Below are 24,858 nucleotides of genomic sequence, written 5' to 3'. Positions count from 1 at the left end.
ACTCCTACTGATATACTTTGGTTTATTGTGTTATATTTAACGGACAGTGCATCACGTTGCATAAATTTCTTAAATGAAATAAACAGAGTTCACAAGCAGGTTAATACATACACACACTCCATTTCATCATTGCAAATAACACGTATGACTCGACTGACAGAACTAGGAACTAACAGACACATGAAGTAAACTTGTGTGTAGTTTATAAAGTCCAACCTTGCACTTGAAAACAATCTAAACTCAGTTTTTATGACGCAGCTGTTATTGATGCGACTTACCAGCAGCGAGAGATGTGAGACTCTGCTGGTGGTGACGTAGCTCCGCCCGCAATATCACGCACACAAATGCGAGTGATGCAACAGACAATGTCGAGTTTTCCCAATTAATGCATGAATTTAACAGCATTATTTAAACTCCGTTACACATATACATGAACCAGCTAACGACGTTAGCTAGGTAACTCTTATCTAAAACGTGTCAAAGACGCATCAAAAAGCTGTCGTAACAGTATACTGTAACCATTTGGCACTTAAAAAGCACGTCACGACACATAATTCCCCGTCTTCTTTTACTAAAGAATATTTTTTACTTATTTACTTACCGGTAGTCTTCGTCTTCTTCTTTTAAAATTGTTGACCGACGGGCACGCGCTGAGCTGTTGCTGTCTGAGTGCGCAACAGCGGCATGTTCGGAGGGGCGGGGGAGGGGCGGGCTACTGTGTGCGATCGAAAGTCTAGATCAGCTTGCCTGCCTGGCTGTGCATTAGGGATGAAATGCATAACTGATGCTACTAAAATGTATACTGGCCAGTGGGGTGGCCAATGGGGTGGCCACCCCTGGCCACCCCCTGGCGGCGCCACTGTTGCAAATGTCTAAATGACTTGAGGCAAAAAAGTTCCCGAAATAACCCGATTTGTACAGTTGTGTTTCACCTGCGCTTCCAGTTTTGACCATAGACAGTATATAAACTGGACACAGCGACCCCATAGGTTTCAACAGAGAGAAGTGAAGTCAATTAGAAGCATCACTTCCTGATCGCAAGGCGAACTGCGCAGACTCAAACTGAGCTTGACGACGTAGATGTGACGTGAGCCTGTCTGACGGCTGTAGGTCTTCTAGTCGCTGTGCCGAGAGAAATCTGAATCATTCCCTTACGAATCTCTCAGAGACGGAGAGCGTGAGCATTAGCTGTCCATGAGCTAGCAGCGGGAGCAACTTTATCACTCTCTGTGGGCTTCTGCCTTGACTTTATGCCCTCACGTCCTCCCGATTGCTTGCAAGCTTCTCTGCCTGTCCATACGGTAATTTCTCGACTTGTGCGACAGAGTAGCGCGGTTATGACGCAATCGTTAGCCTATTTTTACAAAAACTGCTTCTACGGGGCCATAACGTAAGATACAAGGTAATGGAGCCTTTTATACATTGTCGTGTTTCTTTAGAAATAAACAATGGACAAACGGTGTCTTTAAACGCCAAAATGAATGGGAGTCAATGGAATGCTAACAGCAGGTGGGGGTCCGCTAGCCAATGGCGGCGCCCGGGGAAGCTTCAGTGTCTTCCGAAACACTGCCCCCCTGGTTTTGACACGATCCTCTCACTCATGAGTTTAGCAGGCGCGGAGAAGAGGGCGGGGCGAGAAGAGGGCGGGGCCAGCTTCTTCATGCAGCCAATCAGATGAGCTTCTTGCTGACTCTTGATTTACTCTTATCTGATTGGTTCAATAAACACACAAGTCACCAGAACACATATTTATCTTCATTTGGCTCAGCATTCTCGTTGCCGAAATTGTACTTTTAATGCAAACATACGTTACATAAATAAATAAATCATGATTGTTTAACCCTTAAAGACCTAGAACATTTTTGGCGCACCTGACTCGCCTGTTCTTTTCTTTATTTTTCTAACCCATTATAGCAGTCAGCATCAAGTGCCAAATATCATTTTAAACAGGAGAACTTGAAGTTTCCATCTAGTTTGTTTAAATTCCCAATTTTACATTTATTTTGTCTTGGAATGGATGAATTTACCAGATTTAAGAAAAGCGGTAGCACATTTTTAGTGATTTTTTTTTACTCAACTAAAACAAATCCACTAAAGTATATTCAGTAGATATTTTAGATATCCAGATGACATTTTGACTACATGTAACAATCCCTAAGCAAGTTATAGCCATTTATTACAACATTATTATTGGCGATTTTCAGTGAAAAGCTGTTTATTTATTTATTTATTTTTATTTACTGATAATATAGATGTGTCCAAAAAAGTTCAGGAAGTAAAATAAATATAAAACATTGTAATTGAACACTGAAGCAAAAGTGACATGTATATATATATAAGCCAATCTGGGCATGAGGACGGGACTAAGCATCAACAATCATTCCTGTTCGGCTGTGTAGGTCTTTAAGGGTTAATAATCTGTGCACCATCAGGCTTGACACTGAGTTTGTGGGCATTCGCTGGACTGGTGTGATAGAGGTCAGAGACACACACTGCAGTGCTGGATCTTATGTAAGCAGCGCTGCGTGAATCATCCGTCTTAACCTTCCTCAAGGTGAAGCTTCTCCAAACCCACAGAAAGAACAGTGACATCGAGCTCCCTGAGCTCCCTCAACCAGAAGCTTTAAATGAAGAGGTGAAGCAGAAGCACTTATTCTCAGTGCGAGAGCATCCTCTGTAGACTGTGCTTATTACTGATATATTCAGATTATGTGTAATTCCTTATATTAATATCAGCAGTGGATGTTGTGGACACATACTGTATATGAACATGTGTTATGTCTACTGTAGTCAGGGTTGGTTCTGCGAGAGAAGGTTCAGTTCAGGGTTAGCTCCTTGTTTTTACGCAGTTATTGTAATTACTGTAATAAACACATGCAGAAAATGACTGTAAAATAAAGTGCTACCGAAAGTTGAATGAATGTCAATGATATAATGATGCCAGTCTTTCTGCAGTTCAAATGTGTAGACAACTATCATCATATCATTATTATATTCACTAACAGGTATTACTACTCCTAACATTCAGTCCTAAATAAATACATAAAGTTATTGCTTTCGTTGTTTTTGACCTATGTAAACTTACGATGCCAACGTTTTAGATACCAGTGAAATTTCACAATTCTCGATTCCAATTTACGATCACAGCAAAAACTAATACTATCCTAACTAATATAACTTTCAAACAGTCCATAATACAATAAGCAAGGAATAATTGACGACAGGCCGTTGAATTATTAGAAAAATAATGCACACCCGAGGTGGTGATGCGGTCACGACGCGAAGCGGAGTCAATTATTCCGCTTATACTACAGTTACCACACCTCGAAATATTGTTCAGATGATGTATTTCAAGACGTTTGTAAAGTTTTTGTCATTAAAACGCGCTTGTATGTAGGACTAATTCCTTGCGCATCTAAACCCATGCTCCGTTGCTAGAGTTAGTAGCGGAGGTTTGAGCCGCTGATAGCAGAGTAATGCTGGACACACACTTAACCACTGACACATTCTCTGACTGTGAACGCAGGAGATTTTAAACACCGCTGTGAACACACACTGAACGCGCTGAACACGCGCGCATGATCAGTCATAAGTATCAAATTACATTCATAACCGGTGTGTCCCCGGCTTTATGCAGTTATTAATGCGGTTATGAGAGAGAGAAGCATGTGCGTCAATATTATTATTTATTTATTAATTCAATTCATTTTAATTAATTAGTTCATTCTTTGTTTCTATTAGTGACAGTATAGACTAATAAATGAAACACAAAGCCCTTTTAACAAGTATAGGCCTATCAATAATTATTTATTTGTTATATAATCTGCAATAATAAAGAAAACCTGTGCAACAGGACTATCAATTTATTTATATTCAGTTTAATTTTCTATTGATTATATAGGACTATATAATGTATTTATTCAAATTAAACTGCATGTTTCCATTGATTGTGAAGTTAGACATTGAACATCGCAGATCGAGCGCATGCGGCTGCACGGTTTTTCTTGTTATGAATTGTATCCTATTTTCCGTTATTACAGTGAACTACGCGCAGTGATATGGAGCTGTACTGCGGTCAAGACCTGCCGGAACTACTTTAGCGGTTCCCTGAAAATAATTGCACACCGCAGAACATTCGTCAACCAATCAGATTCAAGCATTCAACGGCCCTGTAGTATAAGAACAAATAATAACATTTCAAGCAATAGCATAGTAATACAAGAAAATATAAAATCATATAAACAGTGCTTGTGAAAGCTGTACAAAGTAAATACTTCTTATTACATGTTCTTCTGTGGTTTGATGTAGACAGAAGGTTTCTGCGGCTGCTGTCACTTTAAGGCCGAATGGTCTTCTGGGAGCTGATTATAGTTTTAAAGGCTCTTGAACCACTTCTGTACATAATAAATAAATCATATGTACAATTGTTATCATGTTTATTTCTTCATATGGCAGTTTTGAAGTAACTCATACTGGTGAGAAGCTCTGAATGGTGAGCCTCTGAAACTAATGTAAGAGTGTGTGTGTCGTGTCTGATGAAGTATTCTGGTATTTCGGCTCTGGATCACCACGAGAGCTCAGATGTGGTGTAAAGGACTCATTGATCTCAAGGTGTCGTGTTACCCGGATAGCAGAGACGTCTGAAGTCGTGAGAGGATTTATGTTGGCATGTAAATGTTCTGAAACTGAGCAGTGTCACTTATTACAAGTAGATTACTCACCCTAAGGTTGTTTCCTCATGTGTGTGTCTGTGTGTGGAGCAGGATCCAGTGACCTTTATTCTGTAATGCTGGTTATTCTTGATGTGCCGTGATTTCTCCTGCACTACACTGTCCTTCTGCATCCCCCTGACCTGTGTGTGTGAGATGATGACGTTGTGGTCTCTGTTGTGTGCAGGTGTAGACCCGTCTCTGCAGATAGATCATAGGATCCACGCGTCGGCACAGGCGGCTCCTCCTGGCTCCAAACAGAACAAGCCCCGGGTGGCGAACTCACGGGATGAGCGCTTCAGATCAGGCACGAGCGCTTCACACACACTCAGATAGAGATGCTTGCCAAGACACTTCATCATTCTTGGAAAATAATGCATGATATGTTTTCTTACACTTAAAGCTACACTGTGTGATTTTTACCCCCATCTAGCGGTGAAAAGGTATATGACCATCCAGTGAATATTAGTTTCTGTTCCTCTCAATTCCGATTTCGTTTTAACTCCTACGGTGGCCAATGTAGTCCAAGATTAACATGGCTTCCAGTTCGACCTCGTCCATGAGTATTCCTTCAAGTGATGAGGTTACTTTAGAAAACTATTATAATTTGCAGTAATTTAATTTGTCAGTTAACATATAGTTTATGACATCTATGTAAAATGAATAAAAGTTTTATGTTTTCGTTATTTTTTTACCATTTCATTGCTAACATCAGCTATCAGTCCCAGACGAATGCAAGCTAATCTTAGTAAAGTAACTTTTATCAGTGCTATCGTTATTCTGTATATTGTACGACATCACTAGCGTAAGGCAAAGTTTACATTGTAGGCTATATCATTTTCTCCGTGAGCAGAGATCAGTTGATGTGCCGGAGGTGCGAGGGAGAGGGAGAGGAAAAAATAAAAACAGGGCCGGAGCCGGTGAATTGCGGAGACGCGAAAGGCGAAGCTTGAATTAACGGCTATGTCCCTCTTTGGCTAATGTACTTTCAAGATGGAGGGGCAACATGGCGACCGGCATTCGAACCCCTCACCCGTATGCATTTTCAATGGCATATTATACACTCACGAGAATACTTTATTACTTGAACGAAGTAAATATACATTAATGAGCACATATATTTTTGAAAGAACTAAGTGTTTTTAGCTAATAATAAACTAAAAAAGTTACACAGTGTAGCTTTAATTGCATGATCAATTTTATTTAAAATGAAACCGAATTCTAGTTTAAATTTATATTAAAGAAGATCAGCTGAACTTTAGTGTTTTTTGACCCACTTTAGTAAGTACATCTTTATATGTACGGTAATTCAATAGTTCTATTTTCTTTGAAATATGGTTAAAGTTAGACAAGCATTTCTATTTAAACTTGTTTGTCATCTATTTATATTTGTAATTACACATTTATAATGATGAAGCTGTAGTTTATTTATTGTATCATTTATTTATTAGCTGTAAATGTAATGTTGAATAACTCACTACTGTTAAAATATAGTCATGAAAGTGTCACTCTTTAAGTGCACTCACTGTAAGTGGCCTCATAATTCAGTAATATTATCTGACTGCAAGTATAGTTTTTTTTTAAATATAATTTTATGATTTGAAGTACACTATAAGTAAACATTCAATAGAGCTAAGTGCACTTCTTTTTCACGGGGTTCAGTGTCACTATTGCATGTTTCATTGTTACTGATGAACTTTTGCATGTAAATTAATATGAATGATACATCAAATAATGTGACTTAAGCAAGTAGAGGTGTATTTGCACTTTTCCAAGAGATCGACCTTACATTGTTCCCTTGTTTCCAAACAAAAGGCTAAGAACATCAGAGCACCATAACATAACATAACATAACATAACATAACATAACATAACATAACATAACATAACATAACATAACATAATACAAACTGTAATATTATTCAGTGACCCTGACGAGAAGGTTATAATTGTAATTGTTAGTTTACTTTATTATTATTATTACCGAATGGTTGTCTATGGTAGCCCTCTGAACAGAACATGGGAAAATGAGGAAAATTGGCACACTTTAAGTGATGGTAATGAATATTAATCTGACCAAATTTGGGGTTGTCACGATGTCACCCTGTTTTGGACTCAGTCGCACCATTTCCCGCCACTAGTTTGTCGTCATAGTCACTAATTTGATTTGTCATCACTGTCAGCATCATTAATCTCCTCATTTGTCTGTTTTTAAGTCGTGTGTTTTCAGTTCACCCCTGTCCGGTCTCGGTTATGTACAGTTGTGTTTGTTTGCTGTTCTTCATGTGGAGTTTACCCTGTGGATATTATTAAATACTGTTTGAACCTTTATCTTCATCTTCGTGCCTTTATGTGCAGCATAACCTTGACAGAAGACCAGACCAAAAAGTGATATAGACTGCGGCGTGTTTTTGTTTAGTTTTGTAACAATGTTTTTTTGTAGTTATTTTTCCCCCATTATCATGGACTCTCCCTCGTTCCTGTTAATCTGCCTTGAGCCGGGACATCGCTCCCTCGGGGCACATGTGACAGAATTCCTTGCACATCAGTCGAGCTTCCCGGACAACTGCCTTTGTTCCTTCCTCTACGTTGGACCCAACGCATTGACAAAGGCACAGTTGTCCGGGGAGGGACCTCGAGGGAGTTTCACTGCATATGTGGAGTGGGTGCTAGCATTTTATGGATTGTCTGGTAACACTTTACTTGAAGGGGTGTGCATAAGACTGACATGACACCTTCATAATCACGACAGGACACTTGTCATGAATATGAAGGAGGTTTTATGCATGTTTATGACAACTGTCATTAAGTGTCATTCGCTCAATTATGACATTTTTAATGCAAATATGACATTGTTTGAGATGTCTTTGTTATGACAACTTGACATAAACCAATACATCATAGCCTGTCAGTGTCTTTGTCATGACAACTTGACATTACTAAGACAACACAACCTGTCATAAATATGTCATAAACATGACATAGCAGATTAATGATCAAACTTAATAAACCACTTAGATTTATGGGTTAACATTACATTAAACTGTCAGGTGGTGGTTTTGACATTGGCTGTCATGAGGCCATGACAGCCAATGTCAAAACCAACCACATGACTGTTCCGCATCCTCTCCAGACTTTTTACCAGAATTGTTTGTTTTCCGCCAATCTCTCTGTTCATCATCAGTCCCTTCTCCAGACCTCAGCCACGTCTGCTACCCATCCCTCGCTGTCTCCCATCAGTCCCTCAGTTCCTCATCAGCCTCCTCTCAGTGGTGCGGCCACACCTGGGACCCGCTGTGAGCCATCTTCTCCTGGGCGTGGAGATCCCGTGGCTCCGTCCCCGGCCCCGTTGTTCCACCTCGGCCCATCGTCCTGACTCTTTCGCCTTCGATCCTTCCTCCCTGGACTCAGACAGCGACCATTGAGCTCTCGGCTCCACTGGACTCCCTCAAACCATCAGCGCCACCTGGCTCAGACATCGACATCACATCACTACGGACTTGCCGGCCGTTCGCTAGACTCCGGCCCTCCACCCCTACGCCTCTGTTTGGCTCCGGCTCCGCTCAAGCTACACCTCAGCCCTCAGTCGTTCCAGCTCCACTTCAGCCCTATGGTACCCTATTTCCATCTCGGTGGGGTCGTCACTGCAGCTCCGTCGTGGACTCAGCAGGGACCGTCAGGATCACTCCGCCCCTTCGGCTCTCTGTCTTCATCTAGGGATCCACCTCCATCGGCTCCGTTACCTCCACTCTTCCCCAGGGTGGGCGTGGAGACCTTCACCCATCTGAACTTGAACTCATCTTCTCCCTCCAGCAACACCACCGTAAGATGCCATCCTTGCTGTGGCCTGGAGCGCCAACAGGCCATTCCTGCTCAAGGCCACCCTCTGGACGACACCACCATCTTCTCCTCCCTGGTCTTCTCTGCCTGTCTGTCTACCTGAAAAATAGACAGGTAGAAAAATAGACAAGAAGCCCTTCTTCTGCTCCTCTTACCAGCCCTTCTGCTCCTCTTACCAGCCCTTCTTCTGTTCCTCTTACCAGCCCTTCTTCTGTTCCTCTTACCATCCCTTCTTCTGTTCCTCTTACCAGCCCTTCTTCTGCTCCTCTTACCAGCCCTTCTTCTGCTCCTCTTACCAGCCCTTCTTCTGTTCCTCTTACCAGCCCTTCTTCTGTTCCTCTTACCATCCCTTCTTCTGTTCCTCTTACCAGCCCTTCTTCTGCTCCTCCTACCAGCCCTTCTTCTGTTCCTCTTACCAGCCCTTCTTCTGCTCCTCTTACCAGCCCTTCTGCTCCTCTTACCAGCCCTTCTTCTGTTCCTCTTACCAGCCCTTCTTCTGTTCCTCTTACCATCCCTTCTTCTGTTCCTCTTACCAGCCCTTCTTCTGCTCCTCTTACCAGCCCTTCTTCTGCTCCTCTTACCAGCCCTTCTTCTGCTCCTCTTACCAGCCCTTCTTCTGCTCCTCTTACCAGCCCTTCTTCTGTTCCTCTTACCAGCCCTTCTTCTGTTCCTCTTACCATCGCTTCTTCTGTTCCTCTTACCAGCCCTTCTTCTGCTCCTCTTACCAGCCCTTCTTCTGCTCCTCTTACCAGCCCTTCTTCTGCTCCTCTTACCAGTCCTTCTTCTGCTCCTCCTACCAGCCCTTCTTCTGTTCCTCTTACCAGCCCTTCTTCTGCTCCTCCTACCAGCCCTTCTTCTGCTCCTCCTACCAGTCCTTCTTCTGCTCCTCTTACCAGCCCTTCTTCTGCTCCTCTTACCAGCCCTTCTTCTGCTCCTCTTACCAGCCCTTCTTCTGCTCCTCCTACCAGCCCTTCTTCTGCTCCTCTTACCAGCCCTTCTTCTGCTCCTCTTACCAGCCCTTCTTCTGCTCCTCTTACCAGCCCTTCTTCTGCTCCTCTTACCAGCCCTTCTTCTGCTTCTCTTACCAGCCCTTCTTCTGCTCCTCTTACCAGCCCTTCTTCTGCTCCTCTTACCAGCCCTTCTTCTGCTCCTCCTACCAGCCCTTCTTCTGCTCCTCTTACCAGCCCTTCTTCTGCTCCTCTTACCAGCCCTTCTTCTTTTCCTCTTACCAGCCCTTCTTCTGCTCCTCTTACCAGCCCTTCTTCTGTTCCTCTTACCAGCCCTTCTTCTGCTCCTCTTACCAGCCCTTCTTCTGCTCCTCTTACCAGCCCTTCTTCTGCTCCTCTTACCAGCCCTTCTTCTGCTCCTCTTACCAGCCCTTCTTCTGCTCCTCTTACCAGCCCTTCTGCTCCTCTTACCAGCCCTTCTTCTGCTTCTCTTACCAGCCCTTCTTCTTTTCCTCTTACCAGCCCTTCTTCTGCTCCTCTTACCAGCCCTTCTTCTGCTTCTCTTACCAGCCCTTCTTCTGCTCCTCTTACCAGCCCTTCTTCTGCTTCTCTTACCAGCCCTTCTTCTGTTCCTCTTACCAGCCCTTCTTCTGTTCCTCCTACCAGCCCTTCTTCTGCTCCTCCTACCAGCCCTTCTTCTGCTCCTCTTACCAGCCCTTCTTCTGCTCCTCTTACCAGCCCTTCTTCTGCTCCTCTTACCAGCCCTTCTTCTTTTCCTCTTACCAGCCCTTCTTCTGCTCCTCTTACCAGCCCTTCTTCTGTTCCTCTTACCAGCCCTTCTTCTGCTCCTCTTACCAGCCCTTCTTCTGCTTCTCTTACCAGCCCTTCTTCTGCTTCTCTTACCAGCCCTTCTTCTTTTCCTCTTACCAGCCCTTCTTCTGCTCCTCTTACCAGTCCTTCTTCTGCTCCTCTTACCAGCCCTTCTTCTGCTCCTCTTACCAGCCCTTCTTCTGCTCCTCTTACCAGTCCTTCTTCTGCTCCTCTTACCAGCCCTTCTTCTGCTTCTCTTACCAGCCCTTCTTCTGCTCCTCTTACCAGCCCTTCTTCTGTTCCTCTTACCAGCCCTTCTTCTGCTCCTCTTACCAGCCCTTCTTCTGCTCCTCTTACCAGCCCTTCTTCTGCTTCTCTTACCAGCCCTTCTTCTGCTCCTCTTACCAGCCCTTCTTCTGCTCCTCTTACCAGCCCTTCTTCTGCTCCTCGTCCACCTCCAAATCTCCCTCCTTCCCTCACCTTTTCTAAAGTGTGAGGACGCTCCTTCCGGGAGGGGGCGTTATGTCACGATATCACCCTGTTTTGGACTCAGTTGCACCATTTCCACTAGTTTGTTGTCCTAGTCACTAATTTGATTTGTCATCACTGTCAGCTGTGTTATCGTTAATCACCTCATTTGTCTGTTTTTAAGTCCTGTGTTTTCAGTTCACTCTTGTCCGGTCTCGTTTACGTATGGTTGTGTTTGTTTGCTGTTCTTCATGTGGAGTTTACCCTGTGGATATTATTAAATGCTGTTTGAACATTTATCTTCATCTTCGTGCCTTTATGTGCAGCACAACCGTGACAGGGGTCTGTATCTCTCCTCTACAGCCTAGTGAAAACGGCATTAACTGAGTGGCGCAACTTGCTAAGCCACAAGCCCTAAACCTTTCAGGTCGTGGGCTCGAATCCTGTGTGGCAAATGCCCAGACCGCAAGAGGTACTTTGGCCAGAAATAGTGCAAGAAGCTGCATCTGTTCCAGACTCTCACTCTATCTGAGAGTGATCTGATGATCATGCTTTGATGTAATTGTTACGCTTGTTGTACATGCTGAGTTTACTCTGCTTGCGGGGCCTTCGGTGCTTAATAACTTGCAGTAAATTTATTATTATAATGATATCTGTTCTGTCATATCTTGTAGACATTTGGGATTTAAAAATATGTAATTTTTCTGATGTCTTACGGTAGTTTTCCGTCTCATCTAAAGTTGCCACTATCTGTGTCCCCACAGACCTTCATACAGAAGCAGTACAAGCAGCCTTGGCAAAGTATAAAGAGAGGAAGATGCCCATGCCCTCGAAGAGACGCTCTGTTCTAGTGCAGTCCTCAGTTGAAGCATGCACTCCTCCAGGTAACACACACACACACACACACACACACTAACACACACACACACACACACACACACACACACACACACACACACACACACACACACACACACACACACACACACACACACACACACACACACGTACAAAGATATTTGCCTACACTTTACATTCTACTTTAGTTGATACAACAGTTGATAACAAATGTGCATTTCAGCCCTTAATATTCTGCTCAGACATCCAATATAAACCAGCATGAATTCAATCTTGTTCCCGGCTGGTTTATGTTGGTCTAACTGGTGAAGCATGAAAATGATATTCTCCAATAAAACTGAGCTGGTTTGCTGGTCCACAGGAACTCCTCTCCATGCTGGTGAGCAGCAAACCAGCAACCAGCCTTCCCTGTTGATCCCAGCATGAAAAACACATCTTATGCTGGGTTTTTCAGTAGGGGATGTTTTGATCTTCTGAGTCTTGAGAGGACAATGCATAGTTTTCTGAATAATAGCCTCATTATTTACACAAAGAGAACTGCTCCTGACCACTCAGTTCCCAGTCCACCTTCCCACACGCATGCATATGGAGATGTCTAACAGAGTTCCAGCTTTATTGACCCACTGGCTGCATATCTAGCTGTTCGAGTATCACATTTAGTTAACACACAACATTTAGCGAATACAAAATGGACCCTACCTTATTTTGGGGTATAACAACATCTTTTTTTTATAGCTCATGTGACTTTGAGTTTTTTAAGTATTAACTGAATTCTTTATGAGAAATAAAGGTTCAGTTTTCAACAGTTTAGTTCCATTTTGTTGCAAAATGTTTGACTTCATACTGAAATCTTTGGTACTTTGGCAAAACTGAGCACAGTTTGAGATATTATTAATATCTCTCCTGAAGCTCAATAGGACATGTATGTGAGATTACTGGTTCCTTTTTCTCAGGAGATCACTCTGAGAAGCAGGAGAATGAATCCTCTATTTGCCCTCCATGTAATCTCTTGGAGAATTGCAATCATGGCAATTCTTGAAAAAGATTTGAACAGGATTTTGTTGATGAGAAAAGAGTGTAGGTAGGAGTTTTTGCATGAGTTGAAATAGACTATACAGTAAAGAGTAGGGAGAATGGCGTAGCTGATCTAGACAGGTGGTGCTGGGGAGGAGGAGGGACAGAAATAAATAAGGTTGCATAGGTAGAGATCGATTGGCTTGGAAGAAAACAATTAGCTATCTGGAAGAGTTTCATGCATTAAAGTCCATGATTTGTCTTTCCTATTGGTTATTTAGTTTTGTATCATCCGTGTTGATGTTGTTATATCAGTAAGACCATACTCGGCCTTTCACAGTTTCGTTGTGTCTGATGATTTCTTCATGATGGCACGTTATTGCATCCTGTGGTCAGATAAGCTCATCTCTCACGCCTCATATTTGTGTAGCGTCTTTGCTTTGTCCGTCAATATGGATTACATCATCGCAGTGTTTGTTTAGCGCTAACGAGTTTATGAGTCTTGGTGTCCAGATATACTCCTCTGTCCTCCTGCGGTCAGAATGATGAAGTCAGGGAAAGGTCAACGGGATTAAAGGTTCAAGGGTGGGGTCAGATCAGCATAACGGGAGCCCTGTGGGAATCGGTCATGGTCCGCTAAGTCTTTTGTGCCGCGCATGGACGCAGTAAAGCTAAAGCTGTCTGATTGCCCCGGCGGAGATGATCTGATAACCCATCTGGCCTGTCAGACGCCCCACTCTTGCCCTCGCGCTTCCTTTCTTAAAGAAACCCAAAAATGAAAAATCTGTCATTAAAGGTAGGGTAGGTCAGAATTGTCTAAAAAAACTTTTATTCAAATTTGTTTAAACTGTCTTTATATACCAATACATAATTAAAATGCAAGTACTCTGAAATAGAGAGTATAAAAAACTGAGTGACTCTAGTGTATTTAATCTTCAATAAACACAGCTCATTAATTCCATTCACTCCCACCTAAAAACGGGTGGGCGACTGCGCGCAGGTGGGCAGAGCCAGTAATAGCGGCGGTAGTCATGGCGACGGAGAGTGACAGTCGCACAAGCCAATCACTTGTTTCGTCCCGAATGGAATTAATGAGCTGTGTTTGTTTTTTGAAGATTAAATACACTAGAGTCACAATTTTTATACTCTCTTTTTCTTACATTTTAATTATGTATTGGTATATAAAGACAGTTTAAGCCAATTTGAAAAAAAGTTCTTTAGACAATTCTGACCTACACAACCTTTAACTCATTAATGGGTTAGACCTAAAGGACAGGACATTTTGAAGAATAATTATGCCGTTTTTTACATACATAAGCGGCACCTTCTAATTATGACATCCGTGATGCAGAAAACCCGGATGGAATCACGGAAATCATAAAAATGTAATTTACTATATAACGTGGAATGTCACAGAATTTGGCAACTTTTTTGATGAATATATTAACACCATTTTTGACAATACATTTGTATAAATTCAGAAAAATGTAAACGGACAACACAGATTTTCTGAAAAGATAAAACATTCCACAAGGCCCTATTATTGATATAATATTTAAATTTAAATAAATTTAATAAATCTTTATAAAATAAATCTTAATAAAATTTTATAAATCATTCAATTGTTAATTTTTTATGAATTCTATTGATTAGAAAATGTCAAAAATATATTATTTCTTAAACTTTTAATAATGTGTTGTTAAATTGCATAAATATAAAGATATTTCAATTGATTAGACAAGCTTATATAAACTTGCTATTAAAACTTTAAAAAAAAAAACACAACCCAGAAAAATTAAGAAGGATTTGGGAAAAATTAATTTCATAGGCTCTACATGTTAAAGTATGTGGTGTCTACCCGCTGTCAATCTCTAAAACAGAACAAAAGACCACCATAAAGTATCATAAAAGGTCAATATGACTTGCATTATATTCCAAGGCCTCTGAAAATGGCGTTAAATGCTACATGATATAATCATGCTACAAATGCTCTGAAATCATAACTTTCAGTCCTACCCGTCACAGATCTCACGTGCACCTCAGTCATGTGACGCGCGAGACCCATGGAGTTTGGGTCATTGATATGGTATGGGTGTGGGCAGACTCTTCCCTCTCACAGAACTGTGTGTGATTGGTTCTGCTTCTGTCTGGATCTGAGCTTGTAGAGCTGTGTGCCGTGTCCCGGTCTCAGAGACTGACCCGTCACTGCTGCCGTCGCTCATAGAGAGGTTTAGAAGAATCATGTCTGTTTTAAAGGTCAGGTTGTCTTTCGTGACACATCTACTCATCTCAGTTCATCATTCCGGTCTCCTCCTTGTCATTGTCAGCTTCTCTCTCTATTGTCTCTCCCTGAATCTGTGTCAAGGTTACTCTCGAGAGCCCGAGGACATGGAGGGAGAATACAGTTAATATAGTTCCAGTTTTCACGAGGCTCTTTGTAGATCATTAAACATGCAATCCTTTCAAGAGGGAATTGACTGATAGCAAAATAACATTTCAGCTCCAAAATACCGGATAACTATTTCTATATTTATAATTAGTTATTTACAATATTATTATTCCTGTGATCAAAGCTGAATGTTCAGCATCATTACTCCAGTCTTTAGAGTCACATGATCCTTCAGAAATCAGTATAATATGATGAGTTGATGCTCAAGAAACATTATGACATTTTAAATATATAATATTTGATCAATTTAATGCATCCTTGCTGAGTAAAAATATACATTTCCTTACTGACCCCAAACTTTTGAATGGTAGTGTATGTCAATTAATTTGAGTAGATATTGTGTATATTGATATATCATATTGGACACTGATCTTCCTTGTTCTCTAAATCTTCATCATCATCATCATCATTTTTACAACAAGAAATGCCGAGCTTAAAGAAGAACTCCGGTCAATTTTAACATTGAGCTCAATTTTTAGTAAATTTGGAGTGCTGTCAATACAGAGAACAACGACAAAAATCGGTGTTGCCTACACTGTGTTATCCTCTTTTAAAATTTGCACATTGACTTGAATGGGGCAAGTTTTAAACCTGCTTTTATCCTCTTAACATCCTTGATGTGTCATTACAAGTGCCCAGCCATGTTGAGTGATTCCTTCAGAGTGAACACGAGTGAATCTGACTGCAGTAGATGTGAAAGATATGAATAAAAATGATGTTATATCAGCCAGCGCACATACCATTTACATCCTGTTTTCGGTCGAAGTCCAAAGTAGTCGATTGTCGAGTTCACGCGCGTGATCATAGGTAACTAAACATATGCGCGTCAACTCGACAATGCAAATTTTAAAAAGAGGATAACACAGTGTAGGCAACACCGATTTTTGTCGTTGTTCTCTGTATTGACAGCACTCCAAATTTACTAAAAATTGAGCTCAATGTTAAAATTGACCGGAGTTCTCCTTTAAGTTTCATATGTAATGTTTGTGGGTTAGTCTTTAGTTGTGTGTGTGTTGCACTGATAATAATCACATGTAACAGACACACATGAGTGGCAGCAGATCATTCTCCTTCATCAGTACACACACACACACACACACACACACACACACACACACACATACACACACGTTACGCATGACTGTTTGTTGCTCAGTAATCCTCTGGACACGCTGTACAGTGATTGCTCCCTGCGGGTGATTAAGTGCATAATTAATGTTGAATAGATCTGCCCCCCCCCCCCCACACACACACACACACAGGCTTCACAGTCCAGCTCTCCTCTTTCCTTTTCTCTGTGTTTGATGAGGAAAATTATACAATGAACATTGAAAAGCAACTTTTATGGGATGTAAGTAATAGAGTATCACATGCTAAAGCATTAAACGTCATTAACTCGTTTCACACTGTTGTACTCGAATCATGTGACTTCTTCATGAGGAAGATATGACTATAAGCACTATGACTTTTGGCATTTTGGACATTAAAAAAAATACCAAAATTTTACATTTAAAGGCCTCGCAATTCCTTCTATCAGATATCTATCAAATATAATTTGCTGCACAACATCTGAAGTAAAATGTAAATGAACTAGCAAACAGCAGAGCATTGTGGGTAATGCTAATAATACTTTTCTAATAGAGTTAATTAATCATATATATATATTCTCTATAATCTCTTTTAAATGTCTTTTTCTCTGCACGGTTTACACCGCCGCACACAGTCTGAGTGATGATGATGATACAGAAGGGTTAGCTACAGTATATGACATATTTGATTCATTAATTGTCGGATATCTGTTATTTCTCTGACATTATAATGCATTTATAATAGAGATATTGTGTCATCATAACTGCAGGCCTCACGTCTGTGACCACAGGAGCATTACATCATATGTGTTCCCCCGGCACAGCTCACCACAGTCATACTTCAGTCTGGACTGAGAACCAGCGATCATATATCAGTCCTCATGGTGTTTATGAGGGGAAAGTTTATGAAGCTTTGAGTAGATTTGATGTGAAAATTTGAACACATTTTACTGTACACTGGCCCCAAAACGCATTTGGAGGATTAAGTCACACTCCATTTACATGTGTGTTCATTTACACAACACCTTTTAAACTTAAAATAGGCAATGGCGTTTTGGGGGATGAAAACTCAAACTTTCAAAGTGAAAGTTTTTGAAAGCGATGCCGTTATGGTCTTTGTGTATACAAAATCGTGAATTTGTGTAAGATCGTGATGTTGTGCGTATGCATATTAAATGTTCAATCTATGCGTAGTGTTTCTTTACAAATACCCGTGTGAACGGGGATCATTTTGAGAATGTTGTCGTCTTTACACGAAAAACGCAAAGGAAAAAAGTTTCAGTTTTTAGTACATCGTTGTCGTGTAAACGTGCCTTTAAACGTGTAGGGCATTTCGTTACATTAGATGACAGAATATCAAACCAAGTTGCATTTAAATTAAAGAGATGTATGAAAAACTGTTCAAGCAAAAAAAAAAAAAAGTGATGATAAAACAAGAAATATATTGTTCAAAATGAAGACGGAAAGAAATGTGACACTGCTCGTGACAAATTACTGGATCAGATTAATAAAGTGATTCTGAGTTAAAGTCCCCCTGTACTCAGTCATTATCCCTTAAACTCATCTTTGATCACCAAAATGACATATTTAATAGTGTTTTCCTTCAAAATAAAATTCTTCACTTCTTAAAATATCTTGAATGTAACTCGACACCCTTGCCTCATTTAGTATGCCTGGTTCTATGAATATGCAAATGACCCCGCCTCCACTCACTCACTCAGAGATCCACTGGTTGACGATCACACGTTGATCTGATTGGTCAAGGTAGTGTGTGACGTCAGAAACACCAGCGATTTCAAACCGTGTTTTTGAGACTGTCTTTGGTTCACTGCAGTTTTAAGCAGAAAATACTCAGCAATGCTGTCCACTTATGAACTTACACATGGTGTGTGTTAAATCATATTAAAAACACCACATACACACATAAACAACATTAAAAACTGGATTTTCACCACAGTGGGCTTTAAAAGTCACCAAAAACAGTTGATTAAAAGACACTGAGGACACTGATGAGGGAGTGTGTGATGTGCCCGTGTCGTTCAGATGAGATCTGTCAGTGTTTTCTCCTCACGCTGCTGTTCCTCACAGACACGTCGTCGGCGTCAGAAGACGAGGGTTCGCTGCGCCGGCAGGGTCGGATCTGCTCCTCGTCCCCGTACCAGGCGCACCCGAGCGTGGAGCACTGGTTCAACAGGGTCATCCAGGGGTCGTCCACCTCCTCGTCCGCATCCTCCACCTCATCACACCCCGGAGGAAGAGCCCATCACTCCTGCAACACCACCTCTGCCTCAGCGGCCACCGTACTGGCCGACCTCATGGCCCACACACAGCTGGGTCAGTACTGCACACACACACACACACACACACACAGCTGGGTCAGTACTGCACACACACACACACACACACACACAGCTGGGTCAGTACTGCACACACTCACGCACACGCACACACACACACACACACACACAAACACACACACACACACACACATACACAGCTGGGTCAGTACTACACACACACACACACACACACACACACACACACAGCTGGGTCAGAACTGAACACACTCACACACACAAACACACACACTCGCACACGCACACACACACACACGCACACACACACACACACACACACACACACAGCTGGGTCAGTACTGAACACACACTCACACTCACACACACACACACACACACACACACACACACACACACACACACACACACACACACACACACACACACACACACACACACAGCTGGGTCAGTATTGAACACACATACTGATCATGCCCCTCTTCACAAGATGTAAAATAAGTCTCTGATGTCCCCAGAGAGAGTGTGTGTGTGTGTGTGTGTGTGTGTGAAGTTTTAGCTGAAAATACCCCACATATATGTTTATATAGCATGTTAAAGCTGTCACTTTTTGAGGGTGAGCAAAAATGCATCAAATTTGAACGGCACGAGTGCAAGTAATATCAGAACTGCAGAACATATTCACTTTACTCAGCGGCTCTTTACTGGGATCATGTGCATTCTCACTATACAGGGATCATGTGCATTCTCACTATACAGGGATCATGTGCATTCCCACTATACAGGGATCATGTGCATTCCCACTATACAGGGATCATGTGCATTCTCACTATACAGGGATCATGTGCATTCTCACTATACAGGGATCATGTGCATTCTCACTATACAGGGATCATGTGCATTCTCACTATACAGGGATCATGTGCATTCCCACTATACAGGGATCATGTGCATTCCCACTATACAGGGATCATGTGCATTCTCACTATACAGGGATCATGTGCATTCTCACTATACAGGGATCATGTGCATTCCCACTATACAGGGATCATGTGCATTCCCACTATACAGGGATCATGTGCATTCTCACTATACAGGGATCATGTGCATTCTCACTATACAGGGATCATGTGCATTCTCACTATACAGGGATCATGTGCATTCCCACTATACAGGGATCATGTGCATTCTCACTATACTGGGATCATGTGCATTCTCACTATACAGGGATCATGTGCATTCTCACTATACAGGGATCATGTGCATTCCCACTATACAGGGATCATGTGCATTCTCACTATACAGGGATCATGTGCATTCTCACTATACAGGGATCATGTGCATTCCCACTATACAGGGATCATGTGCATTCTCACTATACAGGGATCATGTGCATTCCCACTATACAGGGATCATGTGCATTCCCACTATACAGGGATCATGTGCATTCTCACTATACAGGGATCATGTGCATTCTCACTATACAGGGATCATGTGCATTCTCACTATACAGGGATCATGTGCATTCTCACTATACAGGGATCATGTGCATTCTCACTATACAGGGATCATGTGCATTCTCACTATACAGGGATCATGTGCATTCCCACTATACAGGGATCATGTGCATTCCCACTATACAGGGATCATGTGCATTCCCACTATACAGGGATCATGTGCACTCCCACTATACAGGGATCATGTGCATTCTCACTATACAGGGATCATGTGCATTCTCACTATACAGGGATCATGTGCATTCTCACTATACAGGGATCATGTGCATTCTCACTATACAGGGATCATGTGCATTCTCACTATACAGGGATCATGTGCATTCTCACTATACAGGGATCATGTGCATTCCCACTATACAGGGATCATGTGCACTCCCACTATACAGGGATCATGTGCATTCTCACTATACAGGGATCATGTGCATTCTCACTATACAGGGATCATGTGCATTCTCACTATACAGGGATCATGTGCATTCTCACTATACAGGGATCATGTGCATTCTCACTATACAGGGATCATGTGCATTCTCACTATACAGGGATCATGTGCATTCTCACTATACAGGGATCATGTGCATTCTCACTATACAGGGATCATGTGCATTCTCACTATACAGGAATCATGTGCATTCTCACTATACAGGGATCATGTGCATTCCCACTATACAGGGATCATGTGCATTCCCACTATACAGGGATCATGTGCATTCCCACTATACAGGGATCATGTGCATTCTCACTATACAGGGATCATGTGCATTCCCACTATACAGGGATCATGTGCATTCTCACTATACAGGGATCATGTGCACTCCCACTATACAGGGATCATGTGCATTCTCACTATACAGGGATCATGTGCATTCTCACTATACAGGGATCATGTGCATTCCCACTATACAGGGATCATGTGCATTCTCACTATACAGGGATCATGTGCATTCTCACTATACAGGGATCATGTGCATTCTCACTATACAGGGATCATGTGCATTCTCACTATACAGGGATCATGTGCATTCTCACTATACAGGGATCATGTGCATTCTCACTATACAGGGATCATGTGCATTCTCACTATACAGGGATCATGTGCATTCTCACTATACAGGGATCATGTGCATTCTCACTATACAGGGATCATGTGCATTCCCACTATACAGGGATCATGTGCATTCTCACTATACAGGGATCATGTGCATTCCCACTATACAGGGATCATGTGCATTCTCACTATACAGGGATCATGTGCACTCCCACTATACAGGGATCATGTGCATTCCCACTATACAGGGATCATGTGCATTCTCACTATACAGGGATCATGTGCATTCCCACTATACAGGGATCATGTGCATTCTCACTATACAGGGATCATGTGCATTCCCACTATACAGGGATCATGTGCATTCTCACTATACAGGGATCATGTGCATTCTCACTATACAGGGATCATGTGCATTCTCACTATACAGGGATCATGTGCATTCTCACTATACAGGGATCATGTGCATTCCCACTATACAGGGATCATGTGCATTCCCACTATACAGGGATCATGTGCATTCTCACTATACAGGGATCATGTGCATTCTCACTATACAGGGATCATGTGCATTCTCACTATACAGGGATCATGTGCATTCCCACTATACAGGGATCATGTGCATTCCCACTATACAGGGATCATGTGCATTCTCACTATACAGGGATCATGTGCATTCTCACTATACAGGGATCATGTGCATTCTCACTATACAGGGATCATGTGCATTCTCACTATACAGGGATCATGTGCATTCCCACTATACAGGGATCATGTGCATTCTCACTATACAGGGATCATGTGCATTCTCACTATACAGGGATCATGTGCATTCCCACTATACAGGGATCATGTGCATTCCCACTATACAGGGATCATGTGCATTCCCACTATACAGGGATCATGTGCATTCTCACTATACAGGGATCATGTGCATTCTCACTATACAGGGATCATGTGCATTCTCACTATACAGGGATCATGTGCATTCTCACTATACAGGGATCATGTGCATTCTCACTATACAGGGATCATGTGCATTCTCACTATACAGGGATCATGTGCATTCTCACTATACAGGGATCATGTGCATTCCCACTATACAGGGATCATGTGCATTCTCACTATACAGGGATCATGTGCATTCTCACTATACAGGGATCATGTGCATTCTCACTATACAGGGATCATGTGCATTCTCACTATACAGGGATCATGTGCATTCTCACTATACAGGGATCATGTGCATTCTCACTATACAGGGATCATGTGCATTCTCACTATACAGGGATCATGTGCATTCCCACTATACAGGGATCATGTGCATTCTCACTATACAGGGATCATGTGCATTCTCACTATACAGGGATCATGTGCATTCTCACTATACAGGGATCATGTGCATTCTCACTATACAGGGATCATGTGCATTCTCACTATACAGGGATCATGTGCATTCTCACTATACAGGGATCATGTGCATTCTCACTATACAGGGATCATGTGCATTCTCACTATACAGGGATCATGTGCATTCTCACTATACAGGGATCATGTGCATTCCCACTATACAGGGATCATGTGCATTCTCACTATACAGGGATCATGTGCATTCTCACTATACAGGGATCATGTGCATTCTCACTATACAGGGATCATGTGCATTCTCACTATACAGGGATCATGTGCATTCTCACTATACAGGGATCATGTGCATTCTCACTATACAGGGATCATGTGCATTCTCACTATACAGGGATCATGTGCATTCTCACTATACAGGGATCATGTGCATTCTCACTATACAGGGATCATGTGCATTCCCACTATACTGGGATCATGTGCACTCCCACTATACAGGGATCATGTGCATTCCCACTATACAGGGATCATGTGCATTCTCACTATACAGGGATCATGTGCATTCTCACTATACAGGGATCATGTGCATTCTCACTATACAGGGATCATGTGCATTCTCACTATACAGGGATCATGTGCATTCCCACTATACAGGGATCATGTGCATTCTCACTATACAGGGATCATGTGCATTCTCACTATACAGGGATCATGTGCATTCCCACTATACAGGGATCATGTGCATTCTCACTATACAGGGATCATGTGCATTCCCACTATACAGGGATCATGTGCATTCCCACTATACAGGGATCATGTGCACTCCCACTATACAGGGATCATGTGCATTCCCACTATACAGGGATCATGTGCATTCCCACTATACAGGGATCATGTGCATTCCCACTATACAGGGATCATGTGCATTCTCACTATACAGGGATCATGTGCATTCTCACTATACAGGGATCATGTGCATTCTCACTATACAGGGATCATGTGCATTCCCACTATACAGGGATCATGTGCATTCCCACTATACAGGGATCATGTGCACTCCCACTATACAGGGATCATGTGCATTCTCACTATACAGGGATCATGTGCATTCCCACTATACAGGGATCATGTGCATTCTCACTATACAGGGATCATGTGCATTCTCACTATACAGGGATCATGTGCATTCTCACTATACAGGGATCATGTGCATTCTCACTATACAGGGATCATGTGCATTCTCACTATACAGGGATCATGTGCATTCTCACTATACAGGGATCATGTGCATTCTCACTATACAGGGATCATGTGCATTCTCACTATACAGGGATCATGTGCATTCTCACTATACAGGGATCATGTGCATTCCCACTATACAGGGATCATGTGCATTCTCACTATACAGGGATCATGTGCATTCTCACTATACAGGGATCATGTGCATTCTCACTATACAGGGATCATGTGCATTCCCACTATACAGGGATCATGTGCATTCCCACTATACAGGGATCATGTGCATTCTCACTATACAGGGATCATGTGCATTCTCACTATACAGGGATCATGTGCATTCCCACTATACAGGGATCATGTGCATTCCCACTATACAGGGATCATGTGCATTCCCACTATACAGGGATCATGTGCATTCCCACTATACAGGGATCATGTGCATTCCCACTATACAGGGATCATGTGCATTCCCACTATACCTCCGCCTCTCCGCCTCTCTGGTGTGGTGAAGCTGGCCCTGGGCAACGACTATAAATAACCTCAGATTTCACACAGTGTCAGAGTCGCCGTGTGGATCCAGTGTTCAGAGACTCACGCTCCACAGCTGCCGGTTCATGGTGTGTGCCGCTCTTCTGCTGAGTGTGTGTGATGGGCAGTGAACAACACATGGAGTTAGGAAGAGAAATGACAGAGAAAGCAACAAAAAAAAACAGTGAATCAGAACATATTTGATGGACCAATGAGATCAAGGCAGGCAGGTCACATGTGTATAACACACACTAAAAGTATGTGCTTTGTTGATGATGGGAAAGTACATTGTAGAAGATTTGTTAGTAGTTGCAGTTCAGCTCACTCACTGATCAGGTTAGGTATCGCATCAGTTTTAACGATTCCTATTTCCATTCTGCTTAAAGGTAGGGTAGGTCAGAATTGTCTAAAAAAACTTTTATTCAAATTTGTTTAAACTGTCTTTATATACCAATACATAATTAAAATGCAAGTACTCTGAAATAGAGAGTATAAAAAACTGAGTGACTCTAGTGTATTTAATCCAAAGGACAAATAAAACATTTGCAATCTCAACAAATAGATACAACTGAACAAAGATACGATTGAAATGTTACGATTTTCAGGTACAGAAACTAATCAAATGTAAAATAACACTGTCTCCGATTCCTCAAGTATTCGATTCCC

General features: G+C 42.1%; 1 protein-coding gene across 8 annotated transcripts in view; it reads left to right on the top strand.

The window, feature by feature from the left end:
• dip2a (disco-interacting protein 2 homolog A) overlaps positions 1-24,858 on the top strand; it is a gene marked incomplete at its 3' end in the record, with an annotated part of 179,329 nt that overhangs the window by 91,801 nt on the left and 62,670 nt on the right. For 7 of the 8 annotated variants that reach the window (XM_079618920.1, XM_079618919.1, XM_079618916.1 and 4 more), the window contains exons 3-5: positions 4,897-5,016; positions 11,539-11,658; positions 18,272-18,517. In XM_079618920.1, coding sequence (XP_079475046.1) covers positions 4,897-5,016; positions 11,539-11,658; positions 18,272-18,517 — 486 coding nt within the window. The remainder of the gene's footprint in view (positions 1-4,896; positions 5,017-11,538; positions 11,659-18,271; positions 18,518-24,858) is intronic. The other variant, XM_079618917.1, reaches the window with a different exon arrangement.

This window comes from Phoxinus phoxinus, assembly GCF_949152265.1.
Source record: "Phoxinus phoxinus genome assembly, chromosome: 7".
Lineage (NCBI taxonomy): Eukaryota > Metazoa > Chordata > Actinopteri > Cypriniformes > Leuciscidae > Phoxinus > Phoxinus phoxinus.
Note: the sequence above shows the minus strand (reverse complement) of the source record. Positions and strands in the feature narration are given on the sequence as shown.